The sequence below is a fragment of the Echiichthys vipera genome (assembly GCF_963691815.1).
Source record: "Echiichthys vipera genome assembly, chromosome: 4".
Taxonomy (NCBI): Eukaryota; Metazoa; Chordata; class Actinopteri; order Perciformes; family Trachinidae; genus Echiichthys; species Echiichthys vipera.
Genome location: NC_139829.1, coordinates 25,051,058 through 25,074,532, shown reverse-complemented (window position 1 = coordinate 25,074,532; position 23,475 = coordinate 25,051,058). Strand labels below are relative to the sequence as shown.

General features: G+C 41.5%; 2 protein-coding genes across 2 annotated transcripts; one reads left to right on the top strand and one right to left on the bottom strand.

The window, feature by feature from the left end:
• Nucleotides 1-1,255: 1,255 nt before the first annotated feature.
• LOC310945784 (dihydropyrimidinase-related protein 2-like) lies at nt 1,256-8,435 on the top strand. Its single transcript, XM_083911992.1, has 14 exons — nt 1,256-1,388; nt 4,013-4,101; nt 4,687-4,871; nt 5,047-5,211; nt 5,467-5,528; nt 5,652-5,732; nt 5,827-5,895; nt 6,019-6,139; nt 6,237-6,393; nt 6,547-6,688; nt 6,797-6,967; nt 7,540-7,719; nt 7,826-8,012; nt 8,105-8,435. Exons 1-14 carry the CDS (start codon nt 1,347-1,349, stop codon nt 8,194-8,196), a joined length of 1,743 nt encoding a protein of 580 aa, XP_083768118.1. The 5' UTR covers nt 1,256-1,346; the 3' UTR covers nt 8,197-8,435.
• Nucleotides 8,436-14,246: 5,811 nt separating this feature from the next.
• On the bottom strand, nt 14,247-21,959 carry adra1aa (adrenoceptor alpha 1Aa; the record flags this gene model as incomplete). Its single annotated transcript, XM_083913073.1, has 2 exons — nt 14,247-14,800; nt 21,062-21,959. The coding sequence occupies 2 exons, from the start codon at nt 21,957-21,959 to the stop codon at nt 14,247-14,249; spliced, it is 1,452 nt and encodes a 483-aa protein (XP_083769199.1).
• Nucleotides 21,960-23,475: the final 1,516 nt, after the last annotated feature.

Below are 23,475 nucleotides of genomic sequence, written 5' to 3'. Positions count from 1 at the left end.
CTAACCTTTAGGCCACAGCTAACTGAAATCAACAAAGATTATAATGATGTTTGTTCATGGTCCTTTCCTTATTATTAATAACAATGAAAAAGACAAAACACTAAATGGATGTGATACATTTTTTTGTTGCTTATAATCCTAATTGCATACCTGCATGTCATTGTTGGCACAGTCTTGTTCATTGTGTTCCATCAGAGGTCTAATTTGACCTTGTGATTGTGATTGTTGCCACTTTTTTAAAAATCAACCTTATAGATCAAGTGCTGTTTGTTCGTGGGAAGAGCAGGGCTCTGGTTAATGTAATTTATAATGTATATAATGTTTTAATCCTTCCCAACTATCTGAAACACAGAGAAATCAAAGTGTCTTTTAACGCTTAGTTGTTACAAATACAAGTTTAAATCATTTTTGTCCTATTTACAATTTTTTTTTTCAAACTTTATTTGAATTTTTTAAATTTACAACAATTACGATTACCGTCTTTAAAATGAACATGGTTGGAGGGGGAAAAAAACATGAAAGTAGGATAAAAAATAGATAATAAAATGGTATGAATTAAAAATATAAACAAATCAAAATACAAGTAAAAAACAGTCATTTTGTCTTCATTTGATTAACTAATAGATACATTCAAGGGTGAGTTAAATTGTACAATTAATTTGCATATTTAGAGCATCTAATTATAATTAAGTGCTTTACAATATAATACAATTCATTTTGAAAAGGTGTGTATATAATATTTTGCCACTATGATAATTGTGTTCACCAACAAACGTGCATTTCTTTTATTTATAACTTTTCCATGTATGACAACCATGTGAGCTGATTTTCACAGGTACATTTGTTTTTAGCCTTTACTTCACTTGCTTCCAAAATCTGCAAGATGAGAAGGTATATGTATATTTTTTCATTTTATTTATATAGATATTTCCCAAAGAAGCTGCCACAGCCAATTAACCAGGTGATGCTTAACCTGCTGCCTGACTAATGAGAACTCATCTAAGAAACATGGAGCAGGGCGGGGCAGTGCGCATGCGCGGTACCTCTTTGTGGCCCTTATCTTCTTGGTGCTTGCCTGGTCTTCAGGGACCTATTCTAGCAGTAAATCCAAGGATAGGACTGTTAGGCAAATATATTCCCACGCATTTGATAGTAGTTGTTCGGCTGCACTGTGCAAACCTTTACTCACTACCGACAGGATTCGTCAGACAGGCACAGATCGCCCAGGGCGTCGACTGGCCACCGAGCATCCATTCATCCTTTCATTGGCAGCTGAGGTGCTCGGGTGAAGCTAGCTCGCGTTAGCCAAGAGGCAGGGGACAGTTGTGTCAAGAGGGAGCTTCAACATGTCGGGTTACCAAGGGAAGAAGAACATTCCGCGAATTACAGTGAGTATTGTGTCATTACTGGAAGAATATTACATTTTTCTGTCGGGTGTGGTGTGTGTTTTTTTTTTTTTTTGTAACGTGCGGTGAGCCTCAGGATTAGACGAGGAGCTAGCCGACGCTTAGCTGTCGTCCATGCACTGACACTGACGCCGTCACCAGCAGCTTCATCTCCGCACTGAGAGTCTGAAATGGACAAGGATAAACCAGCAAGTGTATTTGCAGCACAACTCTTAGCTTAGGTAGTTTTTTCCCCATGTGATGTTCCGTTTAGCTGCCATGTTAGCTCTCCTCCTCCTCCTCCTCCACAGTCTCCCTGTCAGCATCCTCAGCCTGCAGGGTGTAGTTGACAGGTTTAGGCGCAGGCTCCTTCACTTTCATCACCTCATCTTTTATCATTCGCCCTCTGATATACTGCCCTTTTCAGTGCTCTTTTATCTTGTTGTTGTTGTTGTTGGAAGAACTTGATTTTTGCTAAATTGTCAAGTGCTGCAGCCATGACATGTTTGGGTTATTAAACCCTGAATCTGTAATATACCAGTAACTGTTTGAAATTGACAATATGATGTCTGTTTTGCTTTGTGGTGCAGCATTTCAATCAGAAAGCACAGCATTAAGGCCATACAGTAGGAATGCCGGGATAGTTAAAAGAAGTAAAACCTCTTTTGTAAAGTAGGTCATTGGACGGCACCCATCCAAACCTTTTTTTCCCCCCCTAAGCTTTTGATCATCGTGCTGCTGCATCTGCATGAAGCATATAGCTTATAGTTTGATCGTTTTCTTGTGAAATGTGTTGGGTCTATTTTTGGGGGAGACAGAGTTGTCAGGTTCTCTCTCACAGGTCGAGGCAGGGTTATAAACATGCAGCCCTGACATCCCAGGCACAACATGCAGACCCTCCACCCCCAGAGACCCTCAGGCACCACTTATTAGTTTGGAATAAAGCAGACAGTTTTACTGTGCAGAGCTTTAACAAAGCACCAAAATTAGCCTTTGTCCCTCCCTGAACAGTGACTGACTTCATTCAAACGTACAGTTGTATCTTGTACAACCACAGTACCACCACACAGCCGATGTATTTATTGTCACAATGACAGACGCATAGTCATTATTTTGAGTCTAGAGTCATTTTCTGAGTAAATTAAAGTGTGTACGAAATGAGCACACTTCTCTGTTAGCTATTCATTTTGAAGTTGATTTGGCCAATCAAACTGCATCATTATTTCATTGACGTTTTATGTCTTTCTTTGAACATTTAAACAAAATAATAATAGAAATGCATTGCCTGATAACCACATACATTGGTGCATTAAGACTGATAATGTGTAATTGTTCACTTTGTTGTATTACATGAATTAAGTACAACTAGCTAAAACTAATGCAGTCTGATAATAAAAGTCCTTCAAAAAATTCTACCTTCATGAAAGTAAGAATGTTTTAAAGAGGTGTCGATACAATTATATTTTCATTTTGGTAGATGTAGTTTGTGGGGCTACTGAACTGAATTACTGAATTGAGATGTTTCTAATATTTTGTCCACCCCTTTATATACTGAAACCTTTACTTAGCACATTCAGTTCTTGGTAATTAATTCAGTTTTATAACTGTAGATTACAGGATTGATCACGGGGGTCTGTTTTTATAGCAGAGAAGTGCATGTATAAATATATTTACATAATGCTACATTCATTTATACACTGAAGGACTAGAGCAATGCACAATGAAAGTCATTTTGGGCTAAGGCATATGACACTGTCAGCGCGCTTGTCACTAACTGACCAGTCGGGCACAGAGAGGACGCAGGATATATGACCCCCTTTTACGAGAGTAATGGCCTCATGTCAATACAGCCATGACTTTTAATACCTAATGCATTCGTGCCGTCCATGTCCACTCTGGAGTGGACTGTTTCCCGCTGGGATGTTTGCAGTAAACCACTTCTGTCTTCATTAGCTCTCCCGACTGTCCTCAGAGACCTCGGGAAGCCTGTAGGAGAAGTAGGCCAGCCTCGTACGCTCTCTTTTCATCTTATACAAGTTGAGTTAATTATGCCATTCAAGAGTTTGTGCTCTTACTTAAGGGTTCTGATCAAGACTTGCCCCCTTATTATGTGTGAATACGTCATGTAGGATATACCCCAAGTCATGGTTATCTTCAGGATGAAAGTTTGAATGGATTGAGTTCCCTGAACCTACCAGGAAACATTGATTGTAACATTGATTGATGAATCACTGAAGTTCTCCCAAGGCTCTCTCCTATTCTAGAAAAAAGTAATTTTTTCGTCAAATTCTTTTTTTAAAGATAATTTCTTGGGCAGTTTTCTGAGCCTTTATTATATAGGACAGACAGGAAATAGGGTGAGAAGGGGGGGGGGGGCATGCAGCAAAGGTCGGAGTCGAATCCACGGCCACTGCCTCGAGGACCTTCAGCCTCTTTACATAGGGCGACTGCTCTAACCACTCAGCCACCGGCCGCCCCCACATCGTCATATTTACTATTAAATTATGAAACAACAGACTGTTCTCTATAATGGATTAGCACATTATTTCTTTCTGATTTACTCAGCAGGCAGATGCATCTTTTTGTCGTTTTTATGGGTGAAGTAAAATTCTCTCTCCTCCTTTCAGAGTGACCGTCTCCTCATTAAAGGAGCAAAGATAGTGAATGATGATCAGTCATTCTTGGCGGACATCTACATGGAGGATGGAGTCATCAAGTAAGTTTGTTTTGAAGACAGACAAATGTACTTTTTTTTGTAAATTCAGAAAAGTAGTTTGGCACTTAACTCCTGTGACAGAATGACAGAAATAAATGTTCGTTATATCTACTAAGGTTGTCATGGTACCAGAATTTTGAACTCTGATAAAATACTATCATAAAAATTATACTTCTTTCAATACCACACACAGCAAAAAGGGGGGGGGGGGGAGTCCATTGCACGCCAAATAGGATAATTTGTTCCCCATTTTTTCTTATTGAAGACCTGCACACAACATGAACACATACCAGCACGGTTGATTTTCTTTACTGTTGTTTAATTCGTGCAGCCTTGGGTTGAAAATCTGATTGGAGATCTGCCTTTTTTTAATAGCTTCGATACATTCTATACTATTGAACATGGATATTGTATCATTTTAAAACATGTGATGTTGAAAAGTTTTAATACTTTGATACTACTTAACAACCTGAATATCTACAAGAGGGCAACCTGTTATCTTGATTCTTGGAATCTAGATTCTCTCAGATTGATCATGTTTCCTTCTTTCATTTCTGTGTTTTTTCTTTTATTTATCGCCTTCAGGCAAATAGGCGATAACCTTATTGTTCCCGGGGGAGTTAAGATCATCGAGGCTCATGGGAGAATGGTGATGCCTGGGGGTATTGACGTGCACACCCGATTCCAGATGCCTGACCGAGGCATGGTGTCAGCAGATGACTTCTACCAGGGCACCAAGGCGGCCCTGGCTGGGGGGACGACTATGATCGGTATGCATTATATCACACATATTCCCACATGTGTTTTCAACCAGTTTGAAAGCACAGTGATGCTGTTGCGGGGATTATAACATTGCAGATGTGCATGCCATCAAGCGTATGATTTAATTATGCAGTTTGTCCGTGCACGTTAAATCCAACCTGTTTGTGTGTGTGTGTTTTATAGTTGACCATGTGGTGCCGGAGCCTGGCGTCAGCCTGGTTGCAGCTTTCAAACAGTGGAGGGAGTGGGCTGATAGCAAGTCCTGCTGCGACTATTCTCTGCATGTGGACATCACCGAGTGGAACAAAGGCACTCAAGAAGAGATGGAGACCCTGGTGAAGGATCATGGTACGCACCCATGCCCGATTCTGTCTACACATACATCAAGTCTAAATATCACTGACTTACCCGCCACTTTTACTGGCACAGAAGCTGTTCTCCGATATTGCATGGGGAAAAAAGTCAACCACGTTTACTGAATGTTTCTGCTTTGTAATTTTGATCCTTTTTGATTTTACTTTTCTCCTTCGCTCTGGGTTTTCCCTCTTTGGCTCTCTTTATTCCATCTTTGGCTGTTTTCTCTCATAAGTTTTCTATCTTCAGGTGTCAACTCTTTCCTGGTCTATTTGGCTTATAAGGATGTTTTCCAACTTTCTGACTCTGAGGTATGCTCGGCTTCTGCAGATTTCTTCTTCTGCGGGCTCTACACAGCATATGTTTTTGAGGCTGTTAGATGTCTTTTGACGACTGCCCTTCGAGCTGACCTCTTTTTAATCATCCTCCTTTAGATCTATGAAGTGTTCAGTGTCATCAGAGACCTTGGAGCTATTGCACAGGTGCATGCTGAGAATGGAGACATCATCGCAGAGGTAACAGAACCTAAGATCGTCATTCAAGTCTCAGCTGTAAGCAGTTATTGCCATTTTAGATTTTGATGGTCTTGTATGGATTTTTTTTGTTTAGGAGCAGAGACGTATTCTAGAGTTGGGGATCTCTGGCCCTGAAGGCCATGTGCTTAGCCGCCCAGAGGAGGTAAGACAAAGGACTGCTTTCTCGATAACTGTAGACCAAAGACAACAGGCGAGAAGAGATACTCGCTGTCAAAAAGACGGTATGGAAACAGATGCTGATGAATGTGACTGTGCGTGTATGCAGGTGGAGGCCGAGGCAGTCAATCGCTCTGTCACCATAGCCAATCAGACCAACTGTCCCCTCTACATCACCAAGGTGATGAGCAAGAGTGCTGCTGATGTTATTGCCCTCGCCAGGAAAAGGGGTAAGAATAGAAATTTTGAACTTTTTCTTTGCAAATTTACTGTACACCTGTACCCGTGTCTGTTTTTGCACTGACATGATCCTGTCTACCTCCGTAGGTGCTGTAGTTTACGGAGAGCCCATATCTGCCAGCTTGGGCACAGACGGTACCCATTACTGGAGCAAGAACTGGGCCAAGGCAGCAGCCTATGTCACTTCTCCACCTCTCAGTCCTGATCCCACCACCCCCGACTACCTCAACTCTTTGTTGTCATGGTAGGTGCTATGTGCTAGGACAGAAAGGTAGCTGGACCACAATTTGACATGTGTAACCGCTGTGTGCTGCATTTATTTTTACCCTGGTACACAGTTTTGTCATGAGTAATTGGCAATATGAAACATATCCTTAGTTGTCTTGCTTTTTTCTAGTGGGGATTTGCAGGTGACTGGTAGTGCTCACTGCACTTACCATACTTCTCAGCGTGCAATAGGCAAAGATAACTTCACCCTTATACCAGAGGGCACCAATGGCACTGAGGAGAGGATGTCCCTAATCTGGGACAAATGTGTGGTGAGCTTGATGCAATTACTTTTGACATGTTCAAGAAATTCCTATCATGAAGGAATGTAAACGTTTGTGTAAATGAAGATGCAAGTATGTGATTTATTGTCCTAAAAGGTGACTGGTAAGATGGATGAGAACCAGTTTGTAGCGGTGACCAGCACGAACGCAGCCAAGATCTTCAACCTGTTCCCCCGCAAGGGCCGCATCGCTGTGGGGTCTGATGCCGACCTTGTGCTGTGGGACCCGGATACCACTAAGATCATCTCGGCTAAGAGCCACAACTTGGTGAGACGGTTACTTTTTCTTTGCTCTTACCCACGGTATATTTTTTTCATTTATGTGTCTATTTATGTGCCATATTGAGACTTTACTACTAAGATTGTATGTAAAGGGCTGCAATGCACTAGAAACAAACTTAACCTGCTATGTTAAGAAGAGAGGTGCAGTGCATGTTAATGGTATTAAGAGAGTTCTTTAAGAGCAATAATAGATTTAGAAATGTAGAATAACACAGACTCTGCGTGGAAAGTAGCTTAAAAATACAGTTCAGGGTACAAACACTGTTGTTTAACCATGTGAAAAAAGTAAAGTCACTTACAGGGACTCCAAGTGTAATTTTTTGTTGTTATTATTATTATTATTATTATTGTTATGCAAGTGCAATATATCCAAGTAAAACTCAGTTTAAACCAGTCTACCTTGTATTTAGCATAGTTATTTATTAAAAAAAGATAATCAGAAAAACAGTTGGGATATAAAACTGAATTATTTATACTTGTAACTGGGCACAATCATGCTTTTCATTGACTCAGAGCAGTGTCTTAGTCGTCTCCTTATCGAATCCCTTCTTTTCCCAGGCTGTGGAGTATAACATCTTTGAGGGTACAGAATTGCGTGGAGGTCCTGTAGTGGTGATCAGCCAGGGCAAGATTGTGTTGGAGGAGGGCAGCCTTCACCCCTTGGAGGGCTGTGGGCGCTACATCAGCCGTAAACCCTTCTCTGACCATGTTTACAAGAGGATAAAGGCTCGCAGCAGGGTGAGTCACGATTGGAGTCTCACCTCACTCATTCAGTTACAGAGGCACTGTAAGTATCCGATGAACTACACAGCTTGTGGTCTGATGAACTGGTCTATATTTTTAGCTCACAGAGTTGCGAGGTGTTCCGAGGGGCCAGTACGACGGGCCTGTGTGCGAGGTGACTGCGACTCCCAAGGTGTCCACAGTCACCTCAGTGAAGCCAGCTCCTGCCAAGCAGCAGCTGCAGCAACAACAGGAGATTGCTCCCCAGCCAATGCGCAACCTTCACCAGTCTGGCTTCAGTCTGTCTGGTGAGTGAAAGCACACATTTAATTCCAGGCAGTTGGCCTTGTTCACAACAAAGGTATTTAAGTTATAATGCATTACCTTTTGATTGTTTTAGGTGCCCAAATTGATGACAATATTCCTCGTCGTAACACTCAACGCATCGTGGCTCCCCCTGGTGGAAAAGCCAACATCACCAGCCTCGGCTAAATCCCTTCTTCAACTGAGCGAGGGGATGCAGGGCAACACGGGACCAGAGGCCACTCTTACCACTGTCACATCACATTGGTCACCTCTGACTCCCCCTGCACCCCACCCACAAGCACTCCATCCATTCTTATTCACACTTTACAAAAAAAAGAGAAAGCACTAATTTGTTTCATCGTTCCTGCCATATTCCATTGTCAAGGAAGGATCTGGTGAATTGAAGCAGCTTTTTTTTCTCCTGTTTTTAAGCTCAGTGTTATTATTGAATGAATTTACATTTGTTTACATTTTTTGTATCATGTTTGCTGTACATGTGTGAGCTGTTTAGTTTCCGTCTCTGCTCTGTTCATTTCCCAGAAGTTAGAATGCCGCTGGTAGTCGTGTTACTGCGTCACTTTCAGGTGAGAGTAAAGCCTCCATTGTCCATATTGTAACACTGTTACACTGTAAGATTGCTGTTTTAGTAAAACATTTATATTGTTGCCACAAAAAAAGCTGAAAATACTAATCATGAAGGCAAGTAGGATATTGTTTCTGCATCTCATAAGACGTGTTTTTATCTGAAGTTTGCAGTATTTGATTTTTGTGTAGGTAATTAATGTGTACAGCAGAACAATTCACCTTGGTCTTCCTTGTTTCGTTATAGTTGCACTTTCTTCATTTTTTAAAATTAATGTATGTTTTTTATCACGTTAAGTCATTTTGAAAACGCTGACTGCACTGAAAGGTAAAGAAAGGGCATTTTAGGGTTACGCCACCCATTCACCTCCACCCTGAACCTGAATATTTTGTCTGACAAACTCGCCTTTTCCCTTTATTTCATCATTTTGTTTTTTCAGAGTATTTTTTGTTAAAAGGTTGTCAGAGCAACAGGCTTCCAATAATCAGACTGGTGTATATTGTTCAGGATATAGATGCACGCTACGAAGAAGCTAGATGGGAGGTTTGCCGACAACCTCTCTGCACCCGGTGCTATATGACCATTGCTGTATATGTGCAGATGATGTCCACACACCCACACAGCAGTCACCATTAACTCCGTTTTGACAGAATTTTCTTTTGCACCTGTAACAATCCAAAAGATAAAAATGTATGTGAGCTTGCAACTTTTTATTTGTATTGGATACGTCTGTATGTTTTAGGATATTTGTTGAGTCAAACTACTTGCCTGCCTGTTCTGTAAGATATTGATAGCACACTGTATTTATGAAGGCTCTTTAAAGAAGTGGAACGATGATCTTTGAGACCTGATAAAAAAAAAAAAAAATGCTTCAGTATGTATATGAAATCCCTCACAGTGTGCTGATGATGTGTTCTCGGTGTTAGTGTCGTGAATGAATTATCAGATATCCAGTTTTTCCTCCCTTACCCCCTCCACCTGCCCAACACTGTCGACACCAGATCCACTCGAGGTAGTAACTGTATCCACCAGACCACGATGGTCTGTCAGTTTCACGGCACTGTGCGGCCATACTGTTAAACACCGGATTATTTCTTCCTCATTGCCTTGTCAAGTGTAGGTTTTGTATGCCAAGCTATAATGTGAAGTGATTAAAATTTGGGGAAATGTTATGGTGATGGTTATTGAGTTGTGATGTTGAGCACTGTTGCCCCTCTCCCAGCAAGTGTGACACTCTCGGTCATGTATGTTTTGTAGGATACCAGGGTTTTGGGGGGGAAATCATCGGTCTTGTCAGCATTTGACCCTATCTGTGTTGACTTCAGTGGATTAAAATAATAAAAATTAAACTTATCGTACTGTCTTTTTTTAATGGACAAGTTAACCATACAGAATCTAAATGAAACATTTTGTCTGATAATTTCCTCAAGGTTTCATAGAATTTATTTCTGGAAGGAATTATAAGTTGGTCATTATTATGGGGATCCTATGGATAATGGTTTACTTGAGTTTTAGTTGTCAACGATCACATTGTAAAAAGTAAGATTTCCAAGTTTTTCTCGATTATAAAGCAGGTCTAGTATCAAAACGTTCAAGCCACAGAGAAATGCGCACAGCCCGTATTCAGAAACTGTGACTTTAAACAAGCAGTCTGGACTTCTGTATGGTTGTGATGTCACAACTTTACTATATATAGGTAAAAAGTGTCGCTAGTCATTCCCCTTCTGCAGTGACGCTGAGACCCGGGAAGGCTGACCAATCAGAGCAGACTGGGCAATTTTTGGGGGTGGGGCTTAAAGAGACAAACGCTAAAACAGAGCGTTTCAGACAGTGGGTTAATACAGATATATTCAGACAGGCAGTAGGAGAATAATAAAGGGTTTTATGAACATTAAAGTATGTAAACATGGGGCCGCATATCTGGCCTTTAAGTCTGACGAAACACCCTTTCACTATACTATCTTCAGATCCAAACGTCCAACAATGACTGAACCTGTGAAACTCTTACGATTGCTTCTTTCTTCAGTGAGACATCTTTTAACGGATAGGAATGTGATAAAATTACAATGCCCATGTTTAAAAAAACAACGAAATACTCAGACCTTTTCAAACAACGGGAAACACAATACTGTAGAAATACCAGGCTTGAACCAACTTCGACCCGGAAATAGTACTTTGAAAGGGCATCAAGTCACAACTTAAAGATGTGCTTGGCTCTTGGCAGCGGCCCGTTGCGGAGTATCATCTCCCCTCTCTCCCCCTTTCCTGTCACATTTCAGCTGCTCATAATTTTTTTTTAAATGGAAGCTCTAAAAAATAATCGTCAATGTGTTCTAGTGGAAACCCAAAATACAAGTACTAAACTGAAAATGAGCACAATATGGATTATTCCATTAAAGTAACCCTGAATGATTGGAAAACAGGCAAATTTTACATTTGTACTTGTTCGGCTGACCTAGTGCAAAGTGATTAAAAGCAGGAGTGAAAAGTACATGTACTCAAGTACTGTTCATAAGTACAGTCAGGTTTGGGGTACTTCTACTTCTACCATTCCTTTACATTTCAGTAAAGAAATGTTTATGTGACAGCTGAAAATTAAAATGACCTTAAAAAATATGATGTATTGTAACTGTACTAGTTCAATGAGCTACGAGAACACAATACTACTTTCACACTGATGTATCAATCCAACACTACAATATTGAAAGTCCTCCTCCACTCAAAAATGTATGTGGCTTATTTTACATTACTTGGTTTCAGCTTCACTTCACAGAATGATGTGATTTGCAGAGTTTGACGCTAAGGCTGTTTTCATTTTCCAGTTTCTCCGTGCACACTTTAAATCTCAGTTTAAGACGACCTGATTCTGTGACATCACAACCAGCTCGGAAGCCAATGTGGTCAAGTATGCAACTTACACAACAAGTGAGATGCGGAAACTTTAATTACACCTCCAGTACACATACACTGAGAACAGACTCTTCAGTAAAGTGGGACACATCTTGCGTCCAGTAGCAAAACTTTTGAAATGGAATTTATTTGTACATTCATACATTTATGATTAACGATTAGGGAGTAAGGAGTAGAAGTCATTTTTCATTGTTAAGTGAACTTTTTTGTGGAAGAAACATTAGAAATATATCTTTTAAAAAATAGGTACTTTTTAAACTTTTATCCTTGCATAGAAGCAATGTTTCTGCACCATGAATACTTTAAGCCAAACTTTTACTTAGGTAAAGTAAAGGTTCTGAATCTTTCTTCCACCCCTGATTCAAAGATTATCTTGGCCACATAAGCAATTAATAGGAATTAATTAATTAATGAATTTATTTAATTTTTTTAAGTCTACAAACTGCAGGAACCTTCTTAAGAATCTACAGGCGTGAAAATCCTTAAACTATTTGATATATAAAATAAAGTGTTTCAAATTTGTAAATCAACTATTTTGTTGGGTCACACCACATGATCCCAGCAGTGGATGGAGTAAATATCCTACAGAGAGGCAGTGAGACACTAGGTGGAGGCACGGAGTCGTGATGCTCAGCCTCAGCAGCTTCAGAGCAGCGTTTTGTTGTTCCTCAGACACATCTCCCACGGGGACGCTGCCGGTAAAATGAAGTGAGCGAGACAACGTCACAGTGAATGCACACATCAGCAACAGTGATGAGTGAAGCCCCCTGGCTCTTTGACAGTTGTCCAATTAGGACTTAACATGATGAGCGCACTGATTAAACCGGAGAGCGGGAATCCTATAATGTCAACATCTTCGCTGCCACCACTGATGAGAGCTTTAGAGAGAAAACAAAAAGCATCAGGAAGACTTAACACAGCCAAAGCCCTCATGGGAAAAGTCTGCAAACATGAGTCATCGGGAGTGCTTTCAATCACTGAAACACAGACACTACTATTATAAATCCAACACTGTTTATCACTACAATAACTTCACAAACATTCATTTAGAGCTGTATGCTTTAATGGTTCATTTGATTCCCCTTTAGAGTCAATGATTGTGAGCTTTGTGATTCATCCTCTATCAGAATATTAAAAGAATGCGGCTGAAATGTAGAGTATACACTACACAATACAATTAGGGAGTGCTGGTGTAACACGTGGGGGTGTTTTTGCCCTGCTAATGCAATGCTGCAGATCTAATTATAGTATTAATTAAAGCTATTGCATTTGTAAGATGATATACCTTTATAAAGTGTGGCACAGACACAGGTATTCGTTGGCTGAGGTTGTTCATAATGCCACCACTCTATAGAGGAGGACAATAGAGGGAGGGGTGAATTAGGTCATCGGTACCATCTGTATTAGTTTATTGCTGCGGCTAGTTGCTTCATCCCCAAATAGCATCTGCGTAGTAGTGTGATTTAAGGGTTCACAGACATGGCAGTCAATGACAACACGGACACAGACAAGCACTCTGGCTGTATTGCCGAGTCCCTCCCCTGTGGGAAAGAAAACCTGTCGACTCCACTTCTGCACTTAACGCACAACTGCATCTCCTCCCTCTCGCACTCACAAAGGGAGTACATCTTGGTACTACACAAGGAGAGAAATAAATCAATACAGTTGGAAGAGGTTGTCCTCTTACCCTTTGATGCCTTTGCGTAAACAGAGAGACACTTTGCAGTCTTGAACTTACACACCTTTTCACCATCGCACTGGTAAATCACCCACGCGAAAGCACCCACATAGCAGACCTTATGAAGGTCAAGATCAAGACATTGCATGTGGATGGCAACTAAAAAAGTAGTGAAACAACAAGTACGGCCTGAGAGAATAATGTCTGAGACTGCGTATGTCTTAACTTGACATCTCTAAATCTGGTGGATTTTTTTAAGAGGCTTGTGGGCCGGTCAGGATTGAGGTCAGCAACCACAAGGTCAGTTAAAATTCCACAGAAGTATATTAAGACATCCATCTGGCACAGCTCGGAGGTACATGATATTGTGGGAATGCGAACAGATGAATTAGACGTTTTCAGGGGGCTGTGTATTCAGTGAATCATCCAAAAAGAAACAAAAATGTCCTCATAAGTCCCTTGGTCGGAATGTCATACTAATTTAGTACAAAGTTATGTGACTGCGCAAGGTCCCTCGGTTTTTACTGTGTACGGAGCAGTACACAAACAACATTTTTGACAACAGGAACAGCATTAGCATTAGGGCAAACTTAGAGACATCAAGAGCACCGCTGACCAGCGTTATTGAAACATTTGGTGAAATCATGCAACATATATATCAAATTTCCTACTTAACATTTTTCATACTTTTTAAATTCTTTTCTGTCATATAAAATATGTAAACATTTTGAAATCTTTTGGTCTCTTTCATCTGTCGATGTTTTTCTCTTTTTTTCTACACTTTCACAACATTTGATGCACACGTGCGCTCACATTTTCATCTCAGTATTCTGCAGTAGTATGTTTTTAGAAAGCTAAAGCTTAAAGGGGTAAAGATTTAAAAGGTATGATAAGTATAGATATTTATTTTTCTTACATTCAGGAAAAAACAAAAAATGATATCAAACCTTTAAGTTAAAAAAGCAGCCATCAGCGCAACACAGCTCCTCCAACAGAGCAAAAAGGAAAAGCCTACTGTATATTCTCATCCGTGACTTTGAATGGGGAAGTGAAGGATTAAAGTGGTTATACAGGCTCTCCTTTTTCTGACAGGGATAGTTGGTGGATTTTAATGGTGGGAAGGTCTCCGACAGGAGGGGGCTGGGCACAGTTTGACTCCTGCGGGGGAGTCCCACCGCTGAGGATGCAGCAGCAGGTCCGGTGGAAGCTTTTACTGCAGAGCTTGGCTACTTTATCCCTGCTGGTTTTAGCCGGTCCAGAACCGCATGTGGGGTCTCCAGAAAAGACCTTCCACTCCCTGCTATCCCTGGAAGATGGGGTTCTGGACAGGGCCATAGAGGAGGAAGGACTGAGGTGACATGAAGCTCCCTTGCTGTCCAGGCCCAGAGTCAGGGGCTGGCTGTGACCCTGTGCTTGACTCTGACCTGCACTCAGATGATGATGGTGTGACTTCGGAGTCATTCTCAGACAGTGAACTCCGAGTAAACTCTGGAAAGCTTTCTTGAACTCCTGGTTGGAGCACGGGTAGATGATGGGGTTGATGCAGCTGTTGAAGTAACCAAGCCAGAAGGTGATCTTGAAGACAGTGTCTGAAGGTCTGTATGCGGGAAAGATGGAGCCTGTAGGGACATTCAACATACAGTAAAAGGGTGATTAACTCTACAGCAGAAGGAACAACTAAATCCAAAGTGAACCCTTGTCTGAAACATGGAGTTTAATTGAAAACAACAGTCACGCGGGCAATATTTTCCAGGTTCCTTAGTTTAGCTCCTTTAAACACTAAGTAACACTTAGCTAAGCACAAAGTAGACGTACAGGTGTTGTTGATGGGGAAGCAATTGGTTTAGCAGGTGTTTGGTACCCTCTAGGGACCTTGAATAGGCCATCTGTAACAAAATGAGCAGCAGTCAATTCAAATTGTTATATTTCACTCCAAACAACACCTCTTAGTTGTGCTACAGGAAATAAGGATATCATCAAAGTATGTTTTTTTTTTTACTTGTGGGGGAACATGTTTGTCTGTACAGAATTTGCAGATCTATGTAGTAAATGTAAATCTATTTCACTGAATAAGTGAAAAGCTTGACCTGCTGATGGCGCCAAAGAATAACTCAGGAAATAAAGTTGTTAGAGATCCTCTGGGCACCATGAATATCTGTCTCTAAGCACACTCTAATATGCCTGCTGGTGGTAGAAAAAGAAAAAAACCTCATCCTCTGGGGACCATGGTGTCTGAAAAAATACTGTTCTTTCTCAGCGTTTCATCGTACTAAAGGATTGTTAAAGAAAGGTTATTATAATTCTAATCTAAAGATTATTTGATTATCTCATTGCGGTGTAATCTAAATTCTGTTTATTTATTCGCTTTGAATCGTTAGTAAGACATGTAACGTTATTCATATGGTGTGACTGTGTCCTCTAGTGAGGGTAAAACAGCTCCTCCTCCAGATCAGCGGATCGATCACTGGCTCCTCCATGCAAACCTTGGGCAATAAAATGAACCCCAACTAACCTTGTGTGAGCTGCAAAAGACGTCTAAGCTCAAATGTATCACTCCTTGTCTGAGAAACAAACATTAGATGCACGGTTAACTTTGACCTCCTGAGTGGCCTAACCACAGAGAAGTGGAGTGAGCAGTGCCCATCTCCTAAAAAAGTCAATATCAGTGTCAGCTTGACCTTGCCGTCAGACAACCCTTCCTGGTCCTTTACGATGGGGAACTGAAGTCGTTATCTATGCTCTCTTCAAATCCACCAGACTCCTTTGACAAAAACAGGCTACATCCCACAGCAACCAGCTCCCGAGCCCAGGAGGGCCTCTTTTATTGTGAACCTTATTATAAAAGCAATAACTCTCTTCTGGCAGTGATAAGTTGCGATTATATCACAGCTAAGGGGGCACTTGTCCCATCACTTTGTGTCGGGCCAAAAAAGGCCCTTAGCTGTGATATAATCACAACATATCTGTCATGAGCTATTGCCTAACTAACACATGATCTGCAACTACTGAGAGAAACATAGCCTTGCTCCAATTTACATCCACTTGATTTTGAAAATAATTTAAGCCAGTTTGGACTTAAAATATCTCCATATTGCCATAAAGGTGAAGGATTTTATTAAAATCGCTGCCATAAATTGTGCTGCCTGTGATTAGAGGAAACCGTGAGTGGGATCCTTAATGAAGAAGCAGAAAAAGTGGCTTAACAGGAGCATTACATGCAGCCCTGTTAATCACTGTAAATGTGACTCTTCACATACTCCAGTGACTGCCAATGAGACATTAGAATAATTAAATGTCTGACTTCTTGTGATGCTGCAGTCTGTCTGTCTGTCAGTCTGTCTATCTGTCTATATATCTTCGGAGATAGAAGGGGAGAAGCTGTCTACTGAAATGCTTTATTGGACAGAGTGTTACAGACGGTTAAACGTGGGCTGTTGAAAGATGAGATCGTGGAGATAGATAGACAGAAGAGGCAGAGAGAGTTTGAGAGCAAATTATTTTGTGCCTGGCTGTACAGCTCATATTTGATACCCAGCTACAATGAACATTTATTAATTAAAGAACATTTATTTTTTAGTACCCTTCATAGAAAAAGAAAAAAAGGCTGGTAACTGTAGCTGTTTGATCAAATGTATTGTTGTTCAAAAAGTGGGTTTGTTAACATAAGTGACCCCTTTCATATTAGACCCACTGTTTAGATAAAAATGTTGATTAGTGCAGTTTTAAATAGAAAGTTAACACCAACTTTTTTACCTGCAGGGGTGTAGCTTCTTCACCCTTCTGCTGTGATGCCAAGGTGTACTCAAGACTAGTATGGTTAAGTCAACAATCACAGATGGCGGCGTTTTGGGGGTATGACACATGCGCAGTAAAATCTGGTCTGTAATTGCCATGATGCTCAATAGCTGGCGTACTATCACAGAAAGAGAGCAGCACAGCTCCAGTTCCACTGTATATGTGTCATACCCCCCAAGCACCGCCATCTTTGATTAGTGTACTTGCCTCTTTCCATAGCCTTGGGTGTACTCTAGGGTGTGACAGTTCACCATGACATTAGTCAGTGCCTTAACATGCACAGCAGTAACCGGATTACTGCAGTTCTACTCGTACATGTGTGGGGATTAATCGGAAGTATGACGGAAGTAACTCTACCTTGAGTACAGTAGGTACGTTCAAATCACAACAACTTGGAAAGCGGGGAGAAAATGGAGGACTTTTCCACCGAAATGGGTCTTCTTGGTAGTAACATTACTTGCGATGGCGAAGTCCTTCATCGGTTTAAAGATAAAGCTTGTATTGTTTTTTTCCACATTGTTTTTGGTGCTGTTGCTTCCTAGTCTATTCTATTTCCGGGTCAAAAACCACTGCCGCAAAGTGGGGAGGGACAGTTAAGTTATAACCTACCGAGCATGCGCAAACGTGTAACCCGACCATACACCGGGTATGCTGTTTACATGCATAAATACTCGGGTTACTGCAGAAGTTAAGTAGGTCTGTTAACCGGGCTATGACGTTTGAGTAGCTGGAGTATTGCCTTAACCCAAATATAATCAGATTTTTAAACGGCATGTAAACACACTGAATGTTAGGTGTGGTGCCAAGTGCAACAGACACGCTTATGACCCAGAGTTAAAAAACGAATCTGATATGATTAATATATTGTTTAACATGGATAACTCACAAAGAAAGTAAAAAAAAAACTCAGACATGGGGCTGAAGGTACAACTACTGTTTCGCCCTCAGTGAGGAATTCTGCATCTGGTCTCGCCCCGCGCTACACTGCTTGTGCCTGGGCATAGTAGCGCTAGCTTGAGGCTCTTCGGTAACTACTTGTAACTTCTATCGTAGGTTTACACGTAGACCCGAGGTTTAAATAGAAGCCCGCCAACGGCTCATATGACTAGTGACAAAATGATCTGGGATACTAGTCACTATAGGCACTGTCGCCTCGAAGCAAGAGGGTTCCTGGTTCGAATCCCGGCTGGGGACCTTCTGTGTGGAGTTTGCATGTTCTCCCCGTGTCTGTGTGAGTTTTCTCCGGGTTCTCCGGCTTCCTCCCACAGTCAAAAGACACGCACGTGTTAGGTTAATTGATGATTGACTGTAAATTGCCCGTAGGTATGAATGTTGGTGTGAATGGTGTCTGTCTCTGTTTGTCTCTATGTGCCCTGTGATAGACTGGCGTCTTGTCCAGGGCCTCATGCCCAATGTCAGCTGGGATAGGCTCTCCAGCACCCCCCCCCCCCCATTTTAGACGAAAGATACAGAAGACAAAACACTTCTTTTTGAGTGGAGGACGACTTTAAATAATCACCCAGTTAAGTTATTCTTTAAATGAACAATGGCTTGCTTTACACATCCCTGAGAAGGACTTTTGAAAGGCCAAGGAGAGAAGAGGACAATCGAACAAATACAGAGCCGGAACCACTCATCTTTTTAAAAATGTTTTACTTGGTCAAATTCCCACAATAATATTTTATCAAAATAATGTGAACTCCAATAAGCCAAATCAAACAATCATGACTTGGCTTGGTGATTCATAAATACATCTCTCATTGTCCAGAGACATACTGTACTAAGTCTCATGCCAGCATTAGTGAGGGAGGATTGGTAAGCTGAGGCATTTCCTCATTTCCCCGTCAGGAAAGACAAAAGCCAAATGGTAGCAGCTATATTTACAAGCATGAGAGGAAGGAATAAATAACAACCCGAGGGATTTGTAAGGGTTTTGTCATATCACATATCTACTCGGTTTGGATTTCCTTCTCACATTCCCTCCATATTGACACCAGCACACATACACAGTGTAGTGTGAATTCCCTTCAAGTGGTGAAGGGAACATCAAATAAGGTGTGATACCGATGTGACGGCTTTATCTGTCAGTCCTGGACTGACATTGTGATGAAGTGAGTCACCGACACAACGGAGAGAGGAAGAAGCAGAGAAATGACATGACACAGAATTCAATGATCTGTGTTTGAAATATATATGTTGGTCTGAAATGCTGTGCTGTTGTTTACAGACAGGAGAGTGCATTTTTATTGAGCCTATTTATAGAGCTTCTGCTTGGCTGGAGCCTTTACTACGCTGCTCAAGAGGCCACAAAGGCTCGTCTGAATGATAACTTCAGTGTGCACCCACAGAGGAGCACTTCAATTAACATCATCAAACTAAGTTGGATCAACCGTGCGTCTTTAAAGGAATAGTGACATTGTGGGGAAACATGCATATTTTCTTTGTTACCAAGAGCTGGATGAGATAGCACTCCCATATCTGTCCATTCAATGTAAATTTGGAGCCAGGAGACGGTTAGCGTAACTTAGCTTAGCATACAGACAGGAAAAGGGGGGTATAACAAAGTCTGCCTATCTGCACCCATAAAGCTCACTCAGGACACTAAGAAGTAACTGTGATCTGCCAAGGAATAATCTAGCATACAACCCCCCATTAAAGACCAACTTGGTGACTTTACCCTTTGGTTTTAATGATGTTATTATTCTGTAACTAAGGTTCAGGAACAAGACCATGCTTCTTTCTCCCACCAATTCAACCACCTTTGCAGGTCTATATATTTGTGTCTAACTAACTCTGACGTTGGTCTCAGTTCTCACAACCCTTGCGTCAGTAGGCAGCTCAGCTGTTGCCATTGCCTCATAACAAGTATGTCCTGGATTTGAATTCCGGAGGGGATGACGAAGTCGGAAGCTCATTGAGGTGTACCCACATCCTGTGTCTCTACCCCCAGGTTCCCATTTGTTTGAGCCCCACTACCACTCTGTTCAACCCTGTTCAACCCCCTCCCCTTTTTATCCCTCCCCTCGACCTTCATCATCCCAACGAACACGACAAATTGGGTGTTTTTTGGTTTATTTTTGCTTGATTTAGATACTTTGTGTATTGGTATTTGACATCACAAGGGGGCGGTAACTTGATAGTGATGGGTCACGTCACGAAATTAAGTGATAAGTGACATAGGTGTGTAGTGTGAGCGTGTTTGTTGAACAGCAGAGGGAAAAACAGTTCTTACCGCATGCATGCACGCACGTGTCTCAAAGGGCAGATTATGAATGATTAACACAATGAATAAAAACAAAGATATAACTTTTTTGCCCAATTACTAACACCTCAACATAAGCAGAGGACCGAAGAAGCAAGCTAAAAACAGACAGCTCAAGGTATGCGCGTCAAGGACACATTCTTACGGTAACACACCACCGTGACTATCAACATAGGCCCAGTTGGTCACTACACTATCCTTCCTGTATCCTCAAGCTATTCCTAATAAAACTATTTTTATACCGTACAATGGTGGGGTCTTATTAGTATGGATTGAAAAAAAACCCAGCTATGATGTGTTCATTTGTGAGCTTTAGAGGTGCTTGTAGGCAGAGTGTTTTTACCTTTAGATACAGCCAGGCTAGCTGTTTCCCGAGCAACAACACAAGCAGTCAGTGAGCCTGCATAAATCCCTGCAGCGCAAAACCTGTTTAGGGAGGAGTTTTTGGTGCTAAGGTTTAAGAAAAGATTGTGATTTGGGTTCAAATGCTTGTTATGTAACTTACTATGTGACATTAGATAAGTAGTTACGTAGAAAAATAAGTTAAGATGCTTTCGCACAGGACATGAACAGCTGTCTCCTGGGTGAGAATCCTGTATTTGTTTGACTCATCCATCCACCCCAACCTCCTCCCTGCGTGGACTTTGTTTCTCGTTGTCACCTGACTTGCTTCTTAGAGGCCGCCTTGCATGTCCTGGCTTAACCTTACGTGGGTTAAATGCAAATTATAGTGCATTACCTTTTGTATGTATAAGTATGAACAGTGAATGAGAACAGCCTGCTAAAATTACAAGAATACGTAGATGAACATGACAATACTCACCGATGGGTAGAGCCAGGAAAAAGGGCAACCAGCACAACACGAAGCAGCCAACCACTATTCCCAAGGTTTTGGCAGCCTTCTTCTCACGTGAAAACTTGAGCAGTCGCAGGGCAAAATGTGTGCGGCTGCGAAGGGCTTCGTCCTCTGATACAGTTGTGTGGCCTCTGTGTATCCTGAGTATCACCCGCTCTGAATCGGACTTTTCCGTCTTGTGGCCCTCCCTCAAGTCCCGGCTCTCCCGTTGAGCTACCACATAAACCCGACAGTACATGGCCAGTATGATGGCCAGAGGGAGGTAGAAAGAGCCCACAGCAGAGAAGATAGCGTAGCCTGGCTCCTCTGTGATCTTGCAGATGGACTCGTCCTCAGGGGCCGGCTCTTTCCAGCCAAACAAAGGTCCAATAGATATGATGATAGACAGCACCCACAGCAGCATCACTGCCAGCAGCGCCCTGTGTTTTGTCATTATGGTTGGGTACCGCAGAGGGTAACTGACTCCGATGTAGCGGTCAACAGAGATCACACAGAGGCTCATGATGGAGGCAGTGCAGCAGAGCACATCCACAGCTGCCCAAACATTGCAAAAGACCCGGCCAAACACCCAACGGTCCACAATCTCTAAAATGGCAGAGAAGGGTAGTACAGTGGAGCTCAGCAGCAAATCTGCCACTGCCAAATTAACTATGAAATAATGCGTGACTGTCCGCAGGTGTCGATGGCAAACTACTGACAGGATTACCAGGATGTTTCCCACAATTCCAAAAACAATGAAGCCGCCAAGCACCAGGCCCAAAACTACAGCCTTGACAACGTTGAGCTCTGGGACTAAAACTTGGCTGCAATTAGAGCAGTTCTGTGTCAAAGGAGCTGGGGTCATATTGTCCAGCGCAGGAACCATCTGTTGCAATACTAAGCTGATGCTCGACACTGTCCAGCGTAGCAAAGGTGGACTGTAACACACACCTAATTTATTGTATTTCACTACTGGAGCAAAGGGACATCAGGACATTCTTATAAAAGCCATTAGAGTAATGATCCCATTAAGTTCGTCTTGTCACAACATCATTTGAATGATGATGCCTCTGGCAAATGAGCCATTACTCCGGCAATGCATCAAGAAAAATAAAACTACAGGATGCATGCAGAAACACTGAGAGAAGTATAATGTATGCAGACCAAAGCCTACTGTGCTGAAATCAGGTAATCCATCTTGGAAATATTAGTGATGTTAAAATTGACTGTGATTGTGCAGCTGGTACAAAAAATTGTTCAAATTAGTTGTACACATCTAGAAAAATCTTTACATGTTCTCCGAACCCAAAACTGCAGTTTGGGAACAAAATTCAAGTTCTTAAAAGTCCTAAAAATTGAAGTGAGAAAGCACTTTTTGTGTCAGGTGGTAGATGAGCAGTAGTCAACATCCAGGCTCTTCCAGTTGAACCCAGGGGCAGATCCAGCTTCAACACAACAGGATACAGCAACACTATCCGGTGCCTTTGAAAAGAAAGAAGAAATCTACTTTGAGAGGATTGACAGATCCGTCACAAATAGAACAAATTCAAAAGCAATCATCCTCGTTTTTGTTGTTCCTTGTTTCATTTTTTCAGTTCTTTTCCATTTTACAGAGGCTCAGATCTATCAAGTGTGGGGGCGAGAGACAGTGTACGAGCCAGATTTGCTGTCAGATCAATGTGAACATGGCCTCATGTCTTGCGCTTATCGACTAAACACAGGTTGAGGAATACAGAAAACAATTTCGGGACTGACCAATTGCCCTACAGACCGAATGATATGGGACTGATCACACAATTTAAACTCTTGATGGCAATGATCCAAACCAGAATAGCTGGAGAGTCAACAATGGCACAGACCACAACCTAATGTGTATTTTCTTGCCATTTTGTGTCGTTTATATGATCTTCAACTGACCCTCACCAAGATAAGCTCGACCCATAGCTCTTAATCTCTCCTCCAAAGTAATCAATATCACACTGTGACCTCTATACGATTGAGGTCAAAACAATACATAGTGTTACAGTTTGACATTAATTCATGTGTGCGTGTGTGTGTGTGTGTGTGTGTGTGTGTGTGTGTGTGTGTGTGTGTGTGTGTGTGTGTGTATTCAGGTGTAGTTACATTGAGCCTTGTTTAACATTTTGGGAAAGGTTTGTATTTATTTAACCTTTATTTACAATAATTAATAACCCATTGAGATCAGGATCTTTTTCACAAGGGTGACCTGGCCGAGAAGCCAGCAGCACATGTCATAAAAGCATTGAATGATAAAGATACAGATTACAAACAATAAGTTAAAAGAGAACAACGATTTACTATGTGCACATTGATTTACAGATAAAGTGCAGAATCTTGACCAAGGATTACAAATCAGAAACACGGGCACTGTCCAATTGTCT